Source organism: Nicotiana sylvestris, chromosome 12 (assembly GCF_000393655.2).
Source record: "Nicotiana sylvestris chromosome 12, ASM39365v2, whole genome shotgun sequence".
Taxonomy (NCBI): domain Eukaryota; kingdom Viridiplantae; phylum Streptophyta; class Magnoliopsida; order Solanales; family Solanaceae; genus Nicotiana; species Nicotiana sylvestris.
In genome coordinates this window covers 161,998,038-162,013,427 of record NC_091068.1, presented here as the reverse complement: position 1 = coordinate 162,013,427, position 15,390 = coordinate 161,998,038, and the positions used below count along the sequence as shown (strand labels likewise).

General features: G+C 39.8%; 1 protein-coding gene across 1 annotated transcript; it reads right to left on the bottom strand.

Annotated features, from left to right (window-relative positions):
* Window positions 1-223: 223 nt before the first annotated feature.
* On the bottom strand, window positions 224-2,669 carry LOC104228488 (general transcription and DNA repair factor IIH helicase/translocase subunit XPB1-like). The gene has a single exon (XM_009780954.2). It carries the CDS (start codon window positions 2,621-2,623, stop codon window positions 356-358), a length of 2,268 nt encoding a protein of 755 aa, XP_009779256.1. The 5' UTR covers window positions 2,624-2,669; the 3' UTR covers window positions 224-355.
* Window positions 2,670-15,390: the final 12,721 nt, after the last annotated feature.

Below are 15,390 nucleotides of genomic sequence, written 5' to 3'. Positions count from 1 at the left end.
GTACAATGACCGAAAAATATCTATATAGACAATATCAGTAGAATTATGCTTTGGTCATATTAGTACATGGCAGTAAGGATTTATATAGTCGATCCCGACTTTCTTAGTATTGAAGCATAGTTATTGTTGCTGTTCGGAATCCAATTTCCAGTCCTAAGAGAAATCTTTCCACCCAAGATAAAAAAGAGAACAAAAAAAGTTAAGTGGCAAAAACTATAGATGATGCTCATTCCTACTAAATGAAACTAAAAGTATTCACAAAGGCTCAAAGACGAGCGATTCATGCCACATCTAACTACTACTTTACACCATCTACAAACCTTACATAACGCATTTTTACCAATACAATCCCTATTCAAACATAGCGTTTTTTGAATAAAAAGTGTCTCTTGGACAAATCCTTGGGCTTGCTCTTTGTCTGGACAAATCCTCCATGTTTCTTCTGGCCTCCATTGTATTCCATATAAATCATTCCTCTGGCTCCTGAATAAGTGCTCATTGATCCCACACTGCGATTTGCTCTACGAAGCGCTTTGCCATCTGTATCTTCTTCTTCTATTTCCTCCAAGCCAACCATATCTTCGCCGGCACTTAGTACCTTCCCAAGAAGCCCAAGCTGCTCCTCAACATGGTAATAACTCAACTCAGGTCCTGAATCCGGTGGAGGCAAACTTGTTATCACCTTAAAGCTATAACCTTGATCAATCAAGAATTGCTGCCTCTTTGTTGAGTAGTACATTTCTTGTGTATCAGTTGATACGAGCGAGTAAAAGAAGGCATCGTGTTCCTCTATCGCTGATCTCCCTAGAGGGCGCCCTTTTGCCCTGAGTATACGACCTAGTCGTTGTGCCTCTTGGCGCCTTGAACCAGCATGTGACGAAATTTGAATGATCACATTTGCCTCCGGAATGTCTATGGAATTATCCCCCACTTTTGAAAGAAAAATGGTGTTCACTTCTGGACTAGTTCTAAACGCCTCCAGTATTTTCATCCTCTCCGCGTGGCTGGTACCACCGTAGATCATAGGCTTCCGAAGTTTCATTGCATACTCCATTAGTGCAAACAGGTTATCAGAAAACACAATAATCTTATCAGCGCGCTGTTGCTCGTGGAACCTGATGAGAAACTCACAAGCCCTGAATTTATTCGGATTCATTACGTATAATGCCTGTCTCTTTCTTTGATTTTCCTGTTTCAAATACTCAGCAAAAAACTCCTTAGTCATCGGACACCAAACCTCAGCACACTGCACATTAGCAATAAATCCTCCTTTTGCTAAATCAGACCAATTCGCCTCGTACAACTTGGGACCAATAAGGAAGTTCAAATCAGTAATCCGTTCGTCTTCCCTAACTAACGTTGCTGTAAGTCCAAGTTTGCAGTGAGATTTTGTGAGGCTGATGACTTTCCTGAACATTTGAGCAGGAACAACATGGACCTCATCTAAGAGAAGCAATCCCCATTCTCTATTTCTTATTTCTTCAATAAGTTTCTCAGATTCTTCAGAACGTTTACCTCCAAAAGCAATCATGTTATAAGTTGTAACAACTACACCAGCAGCAATATCCCCGCGAAATTGTTCTTTACTGTCACAAGTAAAACGGCATATCTGTTCATCTCGAATCGTTGACCATAACCGGAATTGATAAGCCCATTGATCAACAGATACTGCATTTGTAGCTAAACAGAGACAACTCTTCTTAATTCTAGTGGCTGCAGAAACACCAACCAATGACTTGCCCGCGCCACACGGTAGCACAATAATACCAGATCTAGCTCTACCATTCCCAAACATCTTACTAAGACTCTTCTCTTGATAAGGCCGCGGCTGCGCGTTAACTTTCAACTCCATATCCAAATCAGGATTTACAGTGTCGTTCTCGAAATCATACTCTTCTAACATTGGATAATTTAACGCATTTGGTAAGCAACGTTGCTTTACACTTTCAACTTGTGCAGGATCAATTTCAAATGAAAATCGCGCCTCTTTTTCTTCACTCATCAACTCTGGCAATAACCCTAAATCACTACTTGTAATTCTAGCTCGAGATATAACATCATCCTTAAGCAGCTTTTCCCACACTTCTATGCACGGGGATTCGATGAGGTAACGATTTTGCTTGAGTACTAATTTTACTTTACCGTAATTAGACGTGGAAGCTTGAATAAAATCAACGACTTCTTCAGGAAGTTTCGTTTTTGATAATTTGTTGAAAACAGAGATAATTGTATGAGTATGAAGACCGACCGAAACGGCAGCGTATAGAGAGTGAGGTGTGAGGTTAAATTCATGAATTAATTGAGGGCGGGAAACAGGTTCAGCAATGGCGATAAGGAAATCAGAAGCTTGCTTGTAAAGCGGAGAGTATGTTTCCAGAAAAACACGACCGTCAGAGCAAACCCACAGCGGACGATTTCCGTGATCAGGTTTGAGCTCTAACTTTGTAAAATCTCTCATTAATTCTACTCCTTTATTCTCACTGTCATGAATTAGGAGTTCAGAATCGGAATCATTATCTCCATTTTCTTCTTCTTCTTCTTCTTCATCTTCTGGTTCAATTATTGCAGGCCTAATTGAGAATTTAATCTTCTTATTGGGACGATCTTTTTCTCCTATACCCATCTTTGTGATTTTGGCTTGAGTTTATCTGCTTAAATTTGTAAGGTTTGGTTCCCTTGTCTTCTTTTTTATAGTTAAGTAATTAGGCGGTTAGTACGTTAGTATAGAGAGCGGGAATAGATAATGATGAACCGCCTTAATACTTCTCGAATACTTTGACTTAAGTCAATACAACCAAAGCCACTGTGGAAGTTTTTCATTCAATTTCGCGAAAATAATAACTGTGTTATAAAATAAACACCATAAAGTAAAGATAAGTATAGAGAGAAACTGTTATATTATTTGACAATTCAAACTAATGTACATAATCAATCGAAATCTCTTCTATTTATAGAAGAAAGAAAGTTGTTGTATAAGCTGCTACTGCAAATTGCTGTGTAAACTGCTATTGCAAGCTGCTGTGTAAGCTGTTACTGCAAGCTGCAACTACAAGCTGCTGTATAAGCTGTTATTATACAAGATATGGATAATTTTCTACTGAGAGTAGTGTTTATCCATAACGGAGTACTGAATGGATAAGCTTATTATACCCGGTATGGATAATCTTCTACCGGGATAATGTTTATCCATAACCGGGTACCGAAGTGATAAGCTTTTTCATGAAGCTTTTTTCCAATAGAGTACTAAATAGATAAACATATTTACGGCGGTGTCCCATATGGATAAGCTTCTTCAGGAAGCTTATTTACAACGGAGTACTAAATGAACATTCATAATATATTTATAACACTCCCCTTTGGATGTTCATTAAAAGATAATGTGCCTCATTAAAACCTTACTAGGAAAACCACGTGGGAAAAAATTCTAGTGAAGGAAAAAGAGTACACATATTTAGTAATATGCATTGCTATGTGCCTCATTAAAAACCTTATAAGGAAAACCTCATGGGAAAAAACCTTAGTAAGGAAAAAAGAGTGCATCGTGTATTTTACTTCCCCTGATGAAAACCTTGTTTTGAATATTTGGGTCTCTGCATTCCAATCTTGTATACCATCTTCTCAAAAGTTGAAGTTGACAAAGATTTAGTGAATACATCTGCTCGATTATCACTTGAACGGATTTGCTTCACATCAATGTCACCACTTTTCTGAAGACCGTGTGTGTAGAATAATTTTGGTGAAATGTGCTTCGTTTTGTCTCCTTTTATAAATCCTCCCTTCTATTGGGCTATGCATGCAGCATTGTCTTCGTGTAAAATTGTGGGTCTTTTCTCACAGTCCAAATCACATTTTTCTCGAATAAAATTAATTATTGATCTCAACCATACGCATTCCCTACTTGCTTCATGAATAGCTATTATCTCAGCGTGATTTGAAGAAGTAACAATAATAGATTGCTTTGTGGAGCGTCATGATATTACAGTACCTCCATATGTAAATACGTACCCGGTTTGAGATCTAGCTTTATGGGGATCAGACAAATAACCTGCATCTGCATAACCAACAAGATCTGCACTATCTTTGTTAGCATAAAACAAACTCATATCAAGAGTTCCCTTTAAATATCGCAATATATGCTTAATCTCGTTCCAATGTCTCCGTATAGGAGAAGAACTATATCTTGCTAGTAAATTAACAGAAAATGCTATGTCAGGCCTTGTAGCATTAACAAGATACATTAGTGTACCAATTGCACTGAGATAGGGTACTTCGAGACAAAGGAGTTCCTCGTCCTCTTCTGGAGGTCGGAACAAATCCTTATTCACTTCAAGTGATCGAACAACCATTGGTGTACTCAATGAGTGTGCTTTGTCCATGTAAAAGCGTTTTAAGACCCTTTCTGTATAGGAAGATTGATGGATAAAAATCCTGTCTGCTAAATGTTCAATTTGCAGACCAAGACAAAGTTTTGTCTTTCCAAGATTTTTCATCTCAAATTCTCTCTTAAGATATTCAATTGCCTTTTGGAGCTCTTCTGGAGTTCCAACAAGATTTATGTCATCAACATAAACAGCAAGTATAACAAAATCTGATGTCATTTTCTTTATAAAAATATATGGACAAATAACATCATTTATGTAACCTTCTTTCAGCAAATATTCACTAAGGCGATTATATCACATGCACCCAGATTGCTTTAACCGTACAAAGATCTTTGTAATTTTATTGAATACATTTCCTGAAATTTTGCTTCAGGAATTTTAAATCCTTTAGGGATTTTCATATAAATTTCATTATCAAGTGAATCGTACAGCTAAGCTATAACTACATCCATTAGATGTATTTCACGCTTTTCATGCAGTGCTAAACTGATGAGATATCAAAATGTTATGGCATCCATAACCGGTGAATATGTTTCATCAAAATCGACTCCAGGTTGTTGTGAGAATCCTTGTGCAACAAGGCGAGCTTTGTATCTTTCAACTTCATTTTTATCATTCCTTTTTCGCACAAAAACCCATTTATGACCAACTGGTTTTATACCAGCAGGTGTTTGGACTACTGGTCCAAAGACCTCTCTTTTAGCAAGTGACTTCAATTCCGATTGAATTGCCTCTTGCCATTTTGGCCAATCAGATCTTTGTCGACATTCTTCGACAGATCGAGGTTCAAGATCCTCACTATCTTGCATAATATTAAGTGCAACATTATATGCAAAAATATTATCCACCACTATTTCAAATCGATTTAAATTAATCCCATCACCGTTCGAACTTATTAAAAGTTCCTCACTCACATGAGCTTCAGGTTCATTGATTTCTTCAGGAATCTCAGAACTAATCAGATTTTGGGTCTCTTCAGGGGATCCCTTCATAGTATCGTTTTGATCATTTGTCGATTTTCTTTTTCGAGGATTTCGATCCTTAGAACCCAAAGGCCTACCACGCTTCAGGCGTGCTTTAGGTTCACTAGCTCTCATGCTAGTAGATGGTCCTACTGGGACATCAATTCGGATAGGCACATTCTCTGCTGGGATATGTGACTTAGTTATCCTTTTCAAATCAGTAAATGCGTCTGGCATTTGATTTGCTATATTCTGTAAATGGATGATCTTCTGGACCTCCTGATTACATATAGGGGTACGGGGATCAAAGTGAGATAATGATGAAACTTTCCACACAATTTCTCTTTTGATTTCCTTTTTCTCTCCCCCTAATTGTGGGAAATTTGTTTCATCAAACCGACAATCTGCAAATCGAGCAGTAAATAAATCTCCTGTCAATGGTTCAAGATAGCGAATAATAGAGGGTGATTCAAACCCAACATATATTCCTATCTTTCTCTGTAGTCCATCTTACTGCGCTGTGGTGGTGCTACTGGCACATATACAACACATCCGAAAATTCGTAGATGAGTAATATTTGGTTCATGACCAAAAACTAATTGTGACAGAGAATATTTATTATAATGTGTCAGTCTGCGCCGGATAAGTGATGCTGCATGCAAGATAGCATGACCCCAAACAGTAGTGGGCAATGTTATTTTCATAAGTAATGGTCTTGCTATCAATTGCAGGCATTTAATAAATGACTCTGCAAGGCCATTTTGAGTATGAACATAAGCTACAGGATGTTCAACTTTTATCCCAACTGATAGACAATAATCATCAAAAACTTGGGATGAGAATTCTCCAGCATTATCAAGGTGAATAGCCTTTATAGGATAATCTGGGAATTGTGCCCTTAATCGAATTATTTGGGCTAATAGCTTTGCAAAAGCCAGGTTGCAAGATGATAATAGGCACACATGAGACCATCTTGAAGATGCATTTATTAGGACCATAAAATATCTAAATAACCCACTTAGTGGGTGAATAGTGTCACACCTCCTTTTTCACCTGCACCCGCAAGGGCGTAAAGGAGTTTTCCCAATTAAAGGACAATCGGACCGGGATTTATTATTAAGATTCAGAGTCGCCACTTGGGAGATTAATGGTGTCTCAAGTCACCGGTTGAGTCCCGAACCGAGGAAAGTATGACTTTGTTAACAATTCGCGAACCAGAAATCCGAGTAGGGAATTCTGTTAATCTAGGAGAAGGTGTTAAGCATTCCTGGGTTCTGTGGTTCTAGAACGGTCGCTCAACTGTCGTGTTTAGCTTATTTATCTGATTTTATTACATGACGAACCTATGTGCCAATTTTAACTTTTTACCGCTTTTTATTTAATTATTAAAGAAAGGTGAACGTCGTTTAAAACATGTCTTTGGATCGCGTCATATGAAATGCACCCGCAATCCTAAACACATTTTATTCAATGTTTTGGGATTTGATTTGGGTCACATGAAATGCACACCCGAATTTAGGAGGGTAATTTTATTAAAATCGCGCTTAAAGAGGCTAACGCGTTATTATCTTTGGGAAAGGCCGTGAAATTTGCTAAACGGTCCATCCCGAAATCTAAGTATTTTAGTTCAACCGTTTATTGAGGGCCCCGCGATTGTGCATTATATTTGGCGAGGCTCGGCTCTTTTATTATTTAAAAGGCAAACCTAAAAGCAACTATGATTTTCTATTTTTATTGTCTCTAAAATAATCCCCTAATTAATTAATAAACAAACCGCCCTATTTATGAGAAAGGCTGCTCTAATATATGGGCCTACAGGGATGCTATAGTCCCAACGAAACAGAAGGCCCAAGTCACCTTTGAAAATGCAGACCAACGAACACAGGGTCGAGCCTGGACGGAAACAATGTGGCATTCACACGAATCTGAGCAGCCCAATCACTCCCAAAACAAACCAGCTAATTTTCGTGCAAGTCAACAATTCAAAGACAGGTGACATATTGTCCTATTCATTTATTCATTATTGAGCTTCTAAGTGTTACTAAAGGTAAAATCCAATTAAGAACAATTGTAGTAGAAGTTCAACCGTATGACACTAATTCAAATTAACAAGACTAAACCAGCACTCAACTTTCAGGTGATCTCATGATTTTGGGACCTGGATTTAGCATTGGAAATGTAAAACCATTTTGGACTTGTTTTCTACGACTACCAAAACTAGATCAGCATTTAACTCATATGCGAATCTGGAAAATAATAGTCATGCACTTTAGTTCCAACTTTCATACACAAACTTCAGTCCTTAATCAAATGAACTACAACGGATTCCAAACGTCACAACAAAATCCCTAAGCATTTCTTAGATACACAAACATGTAATTAGTAGTTCAACCAAGCAGATTTATGTTTAATAGTCTATCAGTCAATATAGTCCAGAACTTATCCAAACGATACACATGTTTTATATAAACGTGACTGTTTCTTCTTAATACTAAACAAAAACCAAGCAAATTCAGCAATTAACTCAAGTTCTTCATCATTCAGCCTCCAAATCAGAAAATTACATGGATCCTTCACAATTCAGACGAGGCCAAGGATAATACCTGGAAATTGCAAATAAGAAGGGAGAAGAGGTCAGTTATGGCAGTAATGCAGCAACAATGTACAACGATCAGCAGTGTTGAACAATCAAGGAGCAGATGATCAAAAGAACAGTCCGACAATGAATTCAACAATTCAGAAGTGTTTGAAATCGAACAGGGATAACAGATCAACCCGAAACAGACTCGAATAAACCCAAACGACCTCGGAATTAAAACCATCTTAATTATCCCCAAAAACACTCGAAATGAACTTCTGAAATTCAGCAACCAAAGATCAAACTTTAGAATGTGAATCCATAACTAAAACTTGAAGCTAACCTAAGGTTTAACAATGGAGCAGTAGTTTTTGGATTTTTGAAGGTTTTCTAGTGTTTTTGGTTTTTGAATATTGAATTTCAAATTCAGATCTGGAAAACTAGAGAGAACTTTTGGGGGAATTTTTGGAGCCTTTCCTTCTGTATGTGTGTCCCTTCTATTTAAAGATCAAGCCTAACTCCCCTTTTTTTTTCAAACCTTTTCTTTACAGCTTGTATATTCCCCTCCCACATGTATCCCTTTTCCCTTTTATTATTATCCTCCCATGTTATCTACTTTCCAACTTGTATATTCCTTTACTATGTGTACCCCTTTAACTTTTATCATTACCCCCATACCATTATGTTGTGTTCCCCACTAATTATTAAACAAATACATTATTTTAATGGTACATTAGTACTTAGGGGACAGAACACTAAAACTACCCATTTCTTCAAGTTTTCAATTCCCAAATTATCCCCTGAAACCCCTGTGCTTACTATCCTAACCCCAGTTATGACCAATTCAAATAATCATTAACTACACTGATTCCTAATTCAATTATCTAAATGAACTGAATTTAAGCTCTAAACACCTCAACTATAACCAATCCAGCCTATCAAATGCCTAACAACTGAATGACTAAAGTTGAATTCTAATTGGAACAAATGACCTGAATTTAAATCAAAATCATATTAACACCACACAGAACCCAACAGAATCATTGAAGCTGAAGCTGAAACTGAATCAAAATCACGTTGATACGGGGATTAAGCTAACACAATTCTAAGTCAAACATATACAAAATTCAGGATTACTGTCAGTATATTGACAATGAGACCTGAAGCTAAGTGTCTAAGGATCAGTACATACAACACTCGACATCAAACCATTTGACGAAAGCTACTGGTCTACAAACGAGAATGAATTAATCGATGAAACTATTTATAACATATGTTAATCAACAGAAGAAAACTGGACCAAGAAAAAGGTCCGAAAGAGGAGGAAGAATTACTTGACAAAAATGATGAATTACAACGAAACCTAATTAGGCAAACAATAATCGATTGAACTACTCAAACGAACATTGGAGTATTTAATCTAACCAGAATCAGAAAAAGAAGCAGAATATTTATTGGATTAATAATTAACTTAAACTGAAAACCTAAATAAGCGACTAATTACAACTCAAACAGACAAATAAACATATAAAAAAAAGGAAAAGAAGAAGCTAAGAAGAACTTACTGCTCTTTTCTCGGACCCCCACCAACATGCCCTTTCGAACTTGAGTTCCAGTTAGTATTAATGGGCAGTTTGTACTCGAGGAGTGCTTTGATTAAGTCCTCCCGGATTTTTGGCTCGAGGTGGACACTTATTTTAGTCTCTCGGACATTGTCTGTGTCCCCTAAATTGACGGCTTTTGTGTCATTCAAATTGGGTTTGGGTTTTTCTTCGAAGTGAATTAACTCCTTACTAATCTCTTCGAAGGCTTTATCATCATATTCTGATTTGTAACCACATTCTACTTCTTGAACTAACATTTCGGAATTAGATTGATTTTTAAGACTGGGCTGAGGATTCCTTATGCATGCCATGTCATTAGAACCAGCGTAAAAAGAACTGTATAGAAAAGAAAACAAAACAAAAGGCAAACCATCAGGAATGATGAAGAAAGGGAAATTGTATTTCATTGATTGATAAAAGATAACAAGGTTTGCACACTCAAACGGACTGAAAAAATGAAATCTGGATTACAACCCTGGAATAATCCGTACAAACTTAAAGGAAAATCAAAGCAAACTACCAAGACTCCTTCCGAGTAGGGAGAGGAGTAGCCTTCCAATTATTAAGCTTTATTTTTTTCCCGACAAATTGCACTTTCGTGTTGCTAGAACCTTTTCCAATTTCCACCATGTTCACACTGCCGAACAACTTCTCAAATCTTTCAATCAACTCCTTGTCAGGATCAATCACAGAACTGGGAATTGTTGTCACTGGGCGACTCCTTGTAACAGACTTGACAAATGACCTGAAAAGACGTGGTACCGGCTTTGGAAGGACCCATGCCCTCTGTTTCAATTTCCTGACTCTTTTTATGTCCGCGACTGTGGGCTTGAATCCCAGACCAAACGTTCCCGAATTTTCAGGAAGAGACACGAGTTGTATGATGCCTTGTAGATCTGACCCTAAACCCTTTCCTGGTACAAAACCATTCTTCAGCATTTCATATGCTACCATGACTGATGCGGCGTTTATCTTAGGACTTGGGATACACTTCTCTTCTAGAACCTTCTCGATTGACATTGCGTCAGAAACTTAGTAGACCCATAGTCCCTTGTCATATTCCACATCAATGAATGGCACAATGGTGTTGCTGGGAGCGCACAAATTATCTTTGCCGTGCACAACTATTTCCTGTTTGTCCCATTCAAACTTGACCATCTGATGGAGTGTTAATGGTATTGCTTTAGCAGCGTGAATCCACGGTCGCCCTAATAGCAAATTGTAGGAAACAACTATATCCAACACTTGAAATTCCATTGTAAATTCTACTGCACCTATGGTCAGTTCCAACATTATGTCCCCGACTGAGTCTTTGCCTCCACCGTAAAATCCCCGCACACAGATACTGTTCTTATGGATCCTCTCATCTTCCATTTTCAGCTTGATTAGAGTGGAGAGAGGACAGATATTCGCACTTGAACCATTGTCAACCAATACTTGGGTAACCACGGCATCCTCACATTTCACTGTTAGGTAAAGGTCTTTGTTATGCTCAGTACCCTCTACCGGCAATTCATCATTGGAAAAAGTGACTCTGTTTACTTCAAAAATCTTGTTGGTTATCTTTTCCGGATGGTTTACCGAGATCTTGTTGGGAACATGGGCCTCATTCAAGATTCTCATCAGGGATTGGCGGTGTTCATCTGAAAGGATTAGCAATGAGAGTAATGAGATCTGAGCGGGCGTTTTCCTCAACTGCTCTACAACAGAATAGTCATGCACTTTCATTTTCCTCAAAAATTCCTCTGCCTCTTCTTTAGTTACCGCTTTCTTTACCGGCGTTGGATTATCTTTAGCTCTTCTAAAATCCTTGGGAGTAAAACACCTTCCTGAGCGAGTCAAACCTTGCGCTTCACAAACTTCTTCTTCGACTTCTTTCCCCTTGTAAATCATCGTCACCCGTTCATAATTCCAAGGAACAGCCTTGTTGTTGATTACTGGAAGCTGAGTTACTGGTTTTATAATAACAGGCTCTCTGCGAGCACCCTTCACGACCACAATAGGTTTACTTGCAACCCCTGGCACTACCACTTTAGCTTTCTCTGGTTTCACGGCAACAATGCTTGACGACCCTCTCTTAGCTACCACAGCTAGCTTATCATCTACCCCTCTCAACTGGACCACTGATTTCCCACTGGTTACTTTTTCCTTCGAGCTGGTTTCGCTAGAACGGATCATCATTACTGTCTGTGAGGGCTTCCTGGGCTCCCCCTCTTTGTGTATCAACTCAATCATGTGTGTTTCATGGTGAGCTGGCAGTGGATTCTGATTGATATTTGGTGCTTCTGGGGCTTGAACCTCGATCCGATGAGTATCAATAAGCTCTTGCACAACTGTTTTTAATTTCCAACACTTCTCTGTATCATGCCCAGGGGTCCCTGAACAGTACTCACAACTCACCGAGTGGTCAAGATTTCTAGGGGGAGGATTTGGCATTTTAGGCTCAATTGGATTCAACATGCCCAACTACCTCAATCTGTGGAAAAGACTGGTATATGATTCCCCCAGTGGAGTGAAAGTCTTTCGCTTCTGTGACCTCTCATTCTTGAGGGTCGGGTTTGGTTGGAAACCTGTCCCAGGGGGATTTCTATAGGCCCTTGGGGGTTGATATGCATTTTGTGGAGCTGGGTATGGATTTTGTGGAGCCGACACACGCCATTATGCGTGTGCCGGGGTTTGGGTATAGGCTTGTGCATGATGGACGGAAAAATGGGGATCTGGCGGTGGGTAGTAGTGTTGTGAAGGGCTATATGAAGTGTGGGGGTAATTTTGGTGGTAGGGTCGTGGTTGACTATAGTAGGGTGACGGGCCCCTAGATCCGAACCAGGCTCCGGACTCAACAGTCGTGACATCTTCTTTCTTCTTCTTCCCAAGTACACCCCCAGTACCGCTTTGGATGGCCTGAGTGGTTGCCTTGATCACTGAATAACTCATGATCTTGTTGTACTTAAGCCCCTCCTCGACCATGCCTCCCATTTTTACAACCTCATTAAAAGATTTGCCAATTGCGGACACTATATGACCAAAGTAGGTTAGCTCCAAAGCCTGCAAAAAGTAATCAACCATCTCGCTCTCTTTCATTGGGGGATCTACCCTTGTTGCTTGCTCCCTCCACCGGAAACCATATTTTCTAAAGCTTTCATTATGCTTCTTCTCTAGTTTAGTCAAAGATAGTCGGTCTGGAATGATCTCAAGATTATACTGAAAGTGACAAGCGAATGCTTGTTCCAGATCATCCCATGTGTACCAACTTCCGTGATCTTGGCGGGTGTACCACTCCAATGTTGCTCCGCTCAAACTCTGACTGAAGTAAGCCATTAACAATTCATCCTTTCCTCCGGCTCCCCTCATCTTACTGCAAAACCTCTCAAATGAGCCACCGGATCACCGTGTCCGTTGTATAAGTCGAATTTGGGCATTTTGAACCCTGTCGGTAGTTGTACATTCGGGAATAAACACAGATCTTTGTAAGCCACGCTTACCTGACCTCCTAGCCCTCTCATATCCCTGAAGGATTGTTCTATGATTTTTATTTTTCTGAACATCTCTTTATGTTCGGGATTTTTGGCTGGTCTCTTAGCTTCTCTCGGGAGATCAGAACGTGGATCGTAAGGGTAGGTTTCAGGAGCTTCGAAGGTGGGTTCCGGGGGATAATACTGGTTGTCCTGGGCTTGGAACACGGGTTCACTCAGGGATCTAGACAGTGCAGCTGGTGGAGATGTCACAAAGATAGGGGTGACTGGCGGAGGAGGGCATGGAATCGATTTTGGTGGTGGAGCTTGCGGCAAGTAGTGCCATGGTAGTGTTGATAAATGGGAAAACCTGGATTGGTGGTGGGATGATCCTGAGACTGGGCTAATAGTGGGGTAAAAGCCGGGTTGGCTGGGTAAGACGATGGTGATTGCCCTTGGGACCAGACCTGGTACATTTCGGCCATCTGTTGCTTAAGTTTGAACATCTCCTCTTTCATTTTATTGACGTCCAACTCCTCTACCTCAACACTAGTGTCGACCTCCGGGATAGACATGATTTTTGGTATTGGTCCCTTTGATCTGGTTTGGTAATGATAATGAGCCAGTATCCTCTAAATAAACTAACTTCTTGAATTCTCTGGAAATCAACAGACTTGTTAGTTTTTAACACGTATGCAATTACACGTTGGGATGCAATGCACCTAGGCAATTAACCATTTCTATCATGCATTTGCTTCGGTTGCGTGCGTCATTCCGGCCTCTCATAATTGTGCCCCTTCTTTTAAGCTTCCTTTATTCTATCCTTCTTTATTTATTTTTCATTTTTCCCTTTTTCTTTTTTAGTGGTGGTCGAATCCTATAGAGATTGCCTACGTATCATATCCCCGCATGAATCAGACAGTGCGTAGTTCTGTCCTATAAGTGGGAAAAGCAAAGAGACAATTTTTAGACATTTTCGACTTTTCATTAATAAACATTCTATTACAAACCAGACGCTTTTGGAAAGGAAAATAACATACTCGAAACCAAACCAAGTACGAACTCAATAACTTCTGACAGACTCTGATGCGAAAGAAAAAACAGACTCTAACAGACAACAGACTCTAAGGAAAAGAAAATGCAGACTCGAACTATGAACACATTAAAGTTTTAAATTTGGGTGCCCGCGGGGTGTCATTCGGCCTTGCCGCGGGCTTAGGTGTAAGGCCCCTTTCCAGCTATTCCAATTCATACATGATTTGCTTCACAAATATCATCACCGCCGAGAAGAAAGTAGTGGGGGTCATGTTTTCACACACCAGACATTTCCTGGTAATAGCATGAGCAATAGTTAAAATCTTGTCCCTGGTTCGGTCTTTCTCTAGGAGTAGGCATTCTATCTGATCCCCTCTAGCCTTCAAAACCCGAGAATCATGCAGATGTTGTTTCTGTAACTGTTGTATTTCATCTTCCATCGAGGCCATTAGATTATAGCAGTGTTTACTTTCGGTTTCAAAAGCCTTGGCTTGTTTAGCCGCCTTGGTCTCTAGGGTGGTCACCTTCCTTTTTAGACTGACAATGGTCTTTCCATAATCTTTCCTTGCCTGCTGTAAGTACTGTGTGCGCTCTTTTGTCCTTTTTGCCCACTGTGCCTGGAGTGGTGCTATGGTACCCTCAGATTGCTTCAAATCATTCTGGCACTTACTGATTTCTTTCTTCAACCCTTTTATTAAACGCTCATCCGATCGACTCATTTGTTGGTTGTCAGCATCTATCCTCATTTGTCGGATTTGGGCTTTCAGCGCCTCATTTTCTTGGGCCAATTTGTTCTTTTCCCCCCTGATCGGCGTCAACTTGCAAACTATTTTCAAATTCCAGGCCTCTAATCTGTTGCTTCAGCTTGCCTATTTATGCCTTATAACTCTCTTCTTTAGCCAACCAATCCCACTGTTCTTGCGACGCCTTGACGAACTCCTAGAGATGGGGTCTTTTGGCCGGTCTCCCAACTCGATTTCTCTCCTAAACCAAGCAAGGTATCCCGGCGAAACTTCACCCTTGGACCGATCACGTACACATGTATTTGCTGTTAAGTATTGACACTCGCTCCAAATTTGTCGGACTGCTGCTTCATGAAATTGTCCGTTGGGCCCGATCTTGACTACTTGGCCACTGAGATCTTCATCTTTCGGAACTATTTGGCATCTCCCCAACTGCCTCAAAACTCGATAAGGGGCGTAGGGCTGGATACTCCTGAGCCCCATCAAAAGGAAATGGGGTCCAGTGGCTGGCATATATATGATTTCATCCACAGGCAACCATCCAAATGTCCATTCTATTTGGCCCGCAGTGACAGAACGGAGGCGCGCTGTCCACTTTGTGACACCTTCTGGTAAGCTGATTCCATCAACCATC